The 8,795-nt window shown below is 44.1% G+C and overlaps 1 protein-coding gene across 1 annotated transcript in view; it reads right to left on the bottom strand.

Moving 5' to 3' along the window:
• The window catches only part of CAND2 (cullin-associated and neddylation-dissociated 2 (putative)), a 50,568-nt gene extending 42,616 nt beyond the window's left edge, over positions 1 to 7,952 (bottom strand). Inside the window, exon 1 of the mRNA XM_006868682.1 lies at positions 7,842 to 7,952. Within this exon, the coding sequence (XP_006868744.1) occupies positions 7,842 to 7,909 (68 nt within the window). The 5' untranslated portion in view covers positions 7,910 to 7,952. The remainder of the gene's footprint in view (positions 1 to 7,841) is intronic.
• Between the last annotated feature and the right edge of the window lie 843 nt (positions 7,953 to 8,795).

Below are 8,795 nucleotides of genomic sequence, written 5' to 3'. Positions count from 1 at the left end.
CCACCCCTGCTCTACAGGGTCATTATGAGTCGGAAAGGATTCGACAGCACTTAAAAACAACAGTGACTAATTGTAGTCCTGTTGTGGCACTGTAAGGTCAATTTGAACCACATGGTTGGTGGTTCAAACCCAACAGCCCCTCCTCAGAAACGCTATACAGGGTTGCTGTGGGTCCGAACTGACTTGATGGCACTTAACAATAAGAAATAATAGCATCCTGGTTGGAGTTCATTTAACTTCCTGAATGGCTATCTTCTCATCTTTCACAATGTAAGAGGAGTTTTTCTTCCAACAATTCTTGGCCAATTTTCTCTATCGATTTTTTTCTTTTCTTGTCTCTTCCTCCTCTAGAATTCCAATCACACATTAAGTTATTCTTTTTGATAGTGTCTCACATCCATTTTAGGCTTCTCGGATTATTTTATTCTTTTTTTCTGATTGTTCCTCTAGCAGATGAATATTGAGAGATTTGTTTTCAAGCTCAGTAATTCCACCTTCCATTAATTCAATTCTACTTCTTTGCCCTTTCAATGTATTTCTGAATTCTTAGTATTAATTTTTTGACTTTCTAATTGATGTTTTTGTATGGTTTCCAATTTTTTATGTCTTTTTTCAGTTTGTTCCTAAAGTGTTTTCCTGAATTCTTCTAAAGTTTTTTTCTGTGTTCTCCTCAATCTTTTTTTCCAATCTGTTGAAGGTAACTAAGTATCATTCTTTTAAATATTTTATCAAGTAGTTCTGATTTCAGTTCTGGTATATTTTCTGACTCTGTACTCTGGTCACTTGTTTGAAGCACTTTGTCTTGTTTCTTTGTGTAAGTTGAAATTGTCTGCTTTCTCTGAGACATTGTGGCGGTGTATTTATATTAAATTGATGAGTGCATGCTGTTTGTGTTTTCAGGTGGATGTGATAGAGACTGGAAGTGTGCTATTTGCTGTTTGAGTACCATAGTTCAGGGTGGGTTCACGGACCTCCAGTAGCAGGGTTGATATCCTGGCACCGGACCCCAGGAAAAGTAGAAGCTATACAAGAGTGGTTCCAGTGGCAGCTTGGTTGGTGAGGCTTGAGACTGGATACATCCCCAGCTAATAAGAGGACACAGAACAAGGGAGAACTGCACCCCCTTTGCCGCCAACCTCCATCAGTGTCCTGTACAAGTAGGCTGCTGTATCAACAGCCACTCACAAAAGCTCATGAAGGCCACACTGCTTGGCGAGAGCTGATGGCCTGTTCACTTTTCTTCTCTCTGCTCCTCTTCAGGTTCCTCTGCAAGTGGGCCCTCAGTCAATCTTCTGGAGCTCAGGGATCCAGGGTCACCATCTGTATCTGTTTCACTCTGTTGCCCATGTCTTTGTTGTAGACGGCCTACTTACTGCATCTGCCTACCTTGCCATCTTGCCCCAGAAGTCAACACTTTGGAATTTTTATGAGGTCCCATTTATTTGTCTTTTGCTGTTTATGCTTTTGTTATTATATTAAATTATCCATTGTTGAATGCTTAGTGTGACAGCATTACCTCTGCTTGTTTGCCTAAAAAATTTTATGGTTTTAGTTTGAACATTTTGGTCCTTAATCCATTTTTTGTTTGTGCAATGTATGAGGCATGACTCCGGTTTCATTTTTCTGTATGTGGAAATCCTATTTTCCCAGCACCATTTATTGAAAAGACACTTCTTTCCCTATCAGATGGTCTTAAAACCCTTGCCAAAAATCAGCAGATCACAGATGTGTGGTTTTATTTCTGGACTCTCAATTCTAGTCCATTGTATCTTTAGTGTTATACCAGTGCCAGGCTGTTTAGTCTACTGTAACTGTTTTACAGTCGAGGAGTATGAGCCCCTTCAACTTTGTTCTTCTCTTTCAACTTTGTTTTAGCTCTCCAGAGCTTCGTGTCATTGCATATAAAGTTGAGGATTGGTTTTATATTTTTGTAAAGAAGACTGTTGGAATTTTGATTTGGGGATTGCATTTGATTTGGGGATTGCATTTAAACCATATTAAGTATTCCAATCCATGAACATTGAACATTTTCCCATTTGCTCCAGCCTTCTTTAATCTTTTTCAGCAGTGTTTTCTAGTATTCATGTTATTATTCCTTCACAACCTTAGTTAGCTTTATTCCTAGATATTTTATTCTCTTAGATGCTATTGGAATGGAATTGTTTCCCTTTCAGACTTCTTATTGCTGGTTTAGAGAAACCCAACTGATGTTTGTTTGTTGACCTTGTACCCTGCAACTTGGCTAGCATTTATATTGCAGCAAACTGTTAAAAACAGCAGCATGCACCTTCAACAGTGAGAGTGGCATTGACAAGCACCTTACCTGGGAGCTACATTCAGGCATCTCAACATCAAGCCACCAAACTTTGAACGGTTTGTGAACACTACATGTGGCATTTTAGGTTCTATATGTTTTTTGGTAGGTTACTTTTAGGCTCTGGGAATCCTCAAAAAATGTTCCCACATAAATTCACGTTAACCGATTCTTTTCTTTCACCATTCAGATTCGTGAAAGTTTTCATAGGAAAGTTCTACTTTTGGATAGAGGTGTGGGAACTTTTACTGGTCTTGCCATTTAACAGCTAAGTGACTTTGGGCAAGTGTCGCCTCCATTTTTCCATCAATAAAATGCCCCCTCCTTTTAGTGTCTTTAGGGGTTTTGTTTGTCTGTCTGTTTTTCACAGCCATTGTAAAGACTTTCTGGGGAGCACTGTGGCTCTATAGGATAAGAACTGGACTGCATGCCACAAAGTTGGCAGTTTGAGACTACCAGCTGCTCTGTGGGAGAAAGAGGAGGATTTCTGCTCCAGCAAAGATTTACAGGTTGGGAAACCCCATATAGGGTCGCTGTGAGTCAGGCACTTTAACAACAACAAAGAGTTTTTTGATTATTATGTACCAAAATACACATTGTGTGCCCTTCTAAATTTCAATTTATGCCAGTGGTCTTAACTGGGGACAGTTTTGCCTCACAGGGACATTTAAAAGTTTTAAATTTATTTGGAGTTTGGTGTGGCACTGCAGGTTAATGTGCTGGACTGCAAGGCTGGTTTGAACCGCAAGGTTGGCAGTTCAAACTCACCAGCCACTCCACTGAAACTCTATACAGGTTTGCTATGAGTCAGAACCGACTTGAGAGTACTTAACAACAACAACGTTAATTTACGGCTATTGTTGAGAATATACACAGTGGAATATACACCAGTTCAACCATTCGTACATGTACAATTCAGTGACGTGCATTATATTCTGTGAGTTGTGCAGTCATTGCTACCATGCCTACTTTTGAGTTGTTCTTCCCTTATTAACAGAAACTCGCTGCCCCATAAGGTTCTGAGCTAGTGTGTCCAGTTTCTGCTGTCACTTTGATCACATACAGATAGTTCTTATAAGAGCTAATACTCAGGACAAGCATTTTTTACTACTTAAGCTAAACTAGTATTTGGTTTTAAGACTTGAGGGATGTTTTTGGTTTCATCTAAGGTTTAAAGATTATCTCCAGGCAATTGTTTCAAGGGTTCATCCAACCTCCATGGTGCCAAAAAAGCTGGATTCCATGCCAATGTTAAATTCTGTTCTTTAGGGTTTCCCCTTTTGATCTAGATATTCAGTAATGGGAGCGGGGCACCATAAAATTCTGGTCTCATGTAAAAGGAGGCATTTGTTTACGTAGGCAATTAGCCATCCGTCCATCTCCGGCTCCTGTTCCTGACTCTTCCTCTTCCTCTGTTGATCCAGACGATATTCTTTTTTGTTGTGGTGGTGGTTGTAAATGTATGAGGGGGCTTTCAAAACATTTGTTGAAAAATGGAATTGAAGTATAATAGAGTTTTTCTGCCAACGTTTTAAAGTCCCCTTCTCTATGTAACAAAATATTTGGCATTTCAATAGTTCAGTGACACCATGTTCATTGTCTGGTTAAACCATCACCATTTTCTGTTCCCAAATTATACCATCGGTGTCCCCTAACCATTGAGTCTTCTTTCTCCCCTCATCACTGTCCTCCCTAGCACAGACACTTGTGTACTCCAGAGATTTCATATATGAGGGTAAGCAAAAACAATCAGTGCTATAAAATCACAGAAACTTTTATTAAACAAAACAATTAAAATCTGAAGCTACTGTTTCTCATCATATCTCCATGTAGGACTACATACCTCTGAAAGCAGTGTTTCCATCTCTCTATAACTCTGGTAGCCTAGTGGTTACGAATCAGGCTGCGAACCACAAAGTCAGCAATTTGAAACTACCAGCTGCTCTGCAGGAGAAAGATGAGACTTTCTGCTCCTGTAAAGATTTACAGCCTCAGAAACCCTGTTTAGGTTTGCTATGGGTCGGAACTGACTCGATGGTACAACAACTCTTCCTGAAGAATTCTGTGCTCTTTGATTTACAACACATCAAAATGGCACTTTTGGCATCTTCAAGGAACTCAAATCATGTTCCTTTTAAATGTTCTTCAAGTTTGGGGAACAAAAAGAAGTTTGAAGGGGAAAGATCAGGACTGTAGGATGGGTAGGAAAAAAATTACCAGTGAAATTCTTGTAAGACAATCCTTTCTACTGGTCCCCCAAGAATGAGAGAGGTGCATTGGAGTGATGGGAAAAATAATTATTTGGTGCAACTTTCCTAGAAGTTTTCTCACCAGTTTAGTCTTCCATTTCTTAAAACGTCATCCAGTAATCATCCTATATCTTTTGAGAAAATCTATTACGATTATCCCTTGGGAAACAACAAAAAGCAGTTATCATTACCTTCCAATATGACCTCTCTGCCTTAAATTGAACTGGCCTAGCACTTCCCCTCAAATAGCCACTGTTTTCATTGGACTTGCTCTCTGGATCATGTTGGTGAATCCAATATTCATCCTTGGTTACGATTCATTCCATAAAATCATCTTCACTGGCTTTGATCTTGCTTAAAATACTATGGAAAGATCAAATCTTGGAGCTAGCTGATCTTTGCACAACTCTTGGGCATTCATCAAGCTTAGAGCCTGCTGAGGCCAAGATGTTGCTTGAAATCGAAAGTGCCAAACCAGGTGAGATCCCTGACTATTGCATTAATGGCTCGTTTCCACTAGATTCTGGGCTCCAGCCACTCTCTTTCTTCTTTAAGGATCATTCTTCCTTCTCTTGGTTCATCTTTGAGGTCTTCCTGACTTTGTTTAAGATACTAGATCCATCTAGACACTGTTGCTTTATGTGGGACACCATTCCTATAAACTTGTTGAAAAACTTCAGTGATTTGGGAAGATGTCCAGGAGCTATATAACAGTCTCAGTTTCATCCCAGGGAAATTCTAGAGGCGACTAGCCGAAACCTCAGCCTGGTGCCTGGACAGCTGGTTAGCACGTCCCAGGCCCGTGGCATTTGGACTAAAAATAGACACCACTGGGGTGGTTTTAAGTGTTCTCGGGAGTCACTGTCAAAGAGAGGCAGAAAGGGCTTCTCAGTCAGTTGGGCCTGGCATCCAAGTCTCCTCCATTTCCTGAAGATGGCCCGGGGCCTACAGGGCAGTAGTATAAACCCCACCTTGGCCACTGGCTAGCTATGTGACCTTGGGCATGTCACTTCCACCCTGCAAGCTTTGGTGAACAGGAAGAACAATCACTACCAAACATTACAATGACAAGCGAAGCAGGGAACCTGGGACCCAGCATTCATTCACAGAGTCCAATACTGTTTGTTCAGAAAACGTTAGAGCTGGTACTGTGTACCCAGGACAGTGGATGCACGAAACGAAAGTGCACTGTATTGTTCAGGAGATCCAAGTATTCCAAGATACCAGACGGCAGGCAGACCATTAGGTTAACAAGTGATACAGCAGAACTATTCGGAGGGGTTTTGTGGGAACTGGGGGAGGGTGCCTAATCCAGTGTGGGTGTCGGGATGACATCCAAAGAGGTGGCAACTGAGTAGGAGCACGGTCAGATTAACCAATCAGCAAAGTAAGCATGGGCTTACTTATCAATCTGTAGTGAACAATTTTTGTTTTTTACCACATGAAGGATTCTGCTTCTAGGCATGGTTAGCATCTGTCTCTCTCCCAACATCACAAAACCTTCTTACAGAATCAAAACCTCTTTTCAAATTTAAAATCCCTGATAGGGATGGAAGGAGTCCTGGTGGCACAGTGAGTTAAGTGCTGGGCTGCTAACTACAAGCTTGGCGGTTTGAACCCACCAGCTGCCTCATTGGAGAAAGATGAGGCTGCTTGTTCCCATAAAGATTTACAATCTTAGAAACTGTATCAAGCAGTTTTCCTCTATCTGAAAGGGTTGCCAAGAGTCGGAAGCAAATTAACGGCAATGGGTTTTGTTTTTGTTTGTCTTGATAGGGATGGAATGCCCAGTAAGCAAGGTAAGCATGGGCTTACTTGTGCTTACTGACCTTGCTTGTTGAGTAATGTACCCCTGAGGAGGAGCTAGCCAGGTGAAAGGGATAAGGAGAAACAAAGAACTTCCTAGCGAAGGCACAGAAAGAAAGAGGGCAAGGCCGGTTTCTGTTTGCTGGGAAACATAATAGTGCTTACCAAGTGCTACCCACTACTCTAAGTACTTCACATGTACCACCTTGTTTCATGGAGTCCTGGTGTGGCACTGCAGGTTAATGCGGTGGACTGCAAGGTAGGGTTAAACCCCAAGGTCAACAGTTCAAGCTCCTCAGTAACCCTATACAGGGTCACTTGGAGTCAGAATCGACTCCACAGCATGTCACAGTAACAACAAATTATTTTATCCTCAAAACAACCCTGAAGTCCATTGTGTAAATACCGAAGCTGGGGCTTGTCCAATGTCACATAGTAAGAAAAGGAGCTAGGATTTAAACACAGGAATAGGTCTCCAAGGCGATACTAAAGTTGGGGAATTCTGGGGACATGTCAAGGAATGGGTTGCAGGAGGCAGAAGAGGTCAGACCACGAGAGCAGGGCCTCAGTTTCCTCACCTGATAGGGGGCTGGAATTGGAGGTCCTAAGAGCTCTTTGTCTGGAATAAACTAATGTGGATTGGACTCCAAGTCCTCCACTTCCTAGCTTAGGGTCTGCACGTAATTCATTCAATACTCTGGGCCTCACTTCCCATGTCTGTAAACTGACAGAATGTTTACTAAGTGGATGTGTCTGTGTTGGTCTCTAAGGTTTCTTTTCCGCTTCAAGGGTCTAGAACTAGTCTGTGGCTGTGAGTAAATCCTTTCTCTTCCTTAGGCCTCAGTTTCCCCTGAGGCTTGAAGGGTTTGGGCCAGAAGTTGCCTCGTTCTTTCCAGCTCTGTTACAGTGACTAGATGAGACTGTGGGTGGGAGTAGGGAGTTCCTAGAGAGAGAAGGAAAAGATAGGGGGCACACTTGTTGGGGAAGGGTCAGTCCCGCCTTGCAAAAAACCTAGAACTGGCCCTCTTCCCCAATCTACCAGTGCCTGAGCCCAGCCCCAGTCTTCCGGCTGTGTCTGTGGGGAGGAGCTGGCTCTAATGAAGAGGAGGGCTGCGGACCGGTGGTTTTGAGAAGAGGGCAGACCTGAGCATATCGGTCTGGCCAGGGGTTGGGGGCCCCAGGAAGAGGCGGGGCTTCAATGGGGATTGGGAAAGAGGCAGGTGCTTGGATCCTCTGGGAGAGGCTGGGAGGCATCAAGTGGAGAGGGTGGAGGGTTGGGGTTTTGACAGGGCAAGAGGGTAACAAGCAGGCACTAAGCTTGTGCGCTGCGGGGAGATAAAGCAGGGACTGGTGTCCTGGAAAAGTGGGTGCACAGCCATGAAGGAAAAAGCAGGAGTCTCTGTGGGGGCGAGGAGGCAGGGAAAGGGTCTTACTGCGGAAAGCAGAGGTGGGGACCGGGCAGCGGGGCGCACCTGAAGTCCTTGTCGCTGGATGTCATCTTCTCCAGGAGGCTGGAGATGTGGAAAGAGGAGGCGTTCATGGTGGCTGCGCGTCTCTGGGGAGCCGGCCCGAGAGAATATGGCGCGCGCACCCGCAGGCTGAGTTCACGGGATAGAAATAGCAGCTCCCGCCCTGGCCAGCGGCCGGGGCAGCCAGAGGGGCGTGGTCCGGAGAGCCCAGCAGGGTTTGCACAGCCTCAGAATACCCACTATGATTCCTCTGGGTCCTGGCTCTCTCCTTCAGGCCACTCAACCCTGCCCGCATACCATCGGCTGAGGATGACCCTGGCCTGGTTTTCGAAGTAGGGGGAAAAAGGATCTCTGTGTCTCTCAGTTCTGACACCTTCCAATACTATGGTTGCAGGCACAGTGCCCATCCCAGCTCTAATTTCCTGAACGGATAACTTTGGCCAAGTTACTTCACATCTTAGTTTCTGTATTCTCACCTGAAAAATAAAGCAGTAAGCACTGGAGAACATGGCTCCGACTCATAGTGACTCTGTATAGGGTTTCTGATGGCTGGTGAGCTTGAATGGCTGACCTTGCTGTTCAGCGCATTAACCAACAACGCCACATCAGAACTCAGGTCAATCTGAGGGGCCTTGGGAGCCTCTTGGAAAGAGTTACTAGGAAAGCAAAGACTTCGTCTCTGGAACTGTGGATTTCTTTGGTTCTCCACTGTATCCCCAGCTCCTGTTCATTGAGCGCATTCTCAGCGGTGGATGATTTCTATGAACTGTAGCCCCGTAACACTATGGAGAAGGCCCTTGAGCAGCAGTGGTGGGCCCAGCTGAGGCCCTCGTGTGACCCAACCCCGACATCTGCTACTTGACCTCTCCAAGTCTCCCTGAGACAGGGACCTAGGGGGCATCTTGGAAAGTGAAAGCATTAATCCCAAGACCTTGCCCAATTTACGGTCTATTTACT

Source organism: Chrysochloris asiatica, unplaced genomic scaffold, assembly GCF_000296735.1.
Source record: "Chrysochloris asiatica unplaced genomic scaffold, ChrAsi1.0 scaffold00121, whole genome shotgun sequence".
In the NCBI taxonomy this organism is placed as follows: Eukaryota; Metazoa; Chordata; class Mammalia; order Afrosoricida; family Chrysochloridae; genus Chrysochloris; species Chrysochloris asiatica.
The sequence above is the reverse complement of the archived record's forward strand: the minus strand, read 5'-3'. Positions and strand labels throughout refer to the sequence as shown.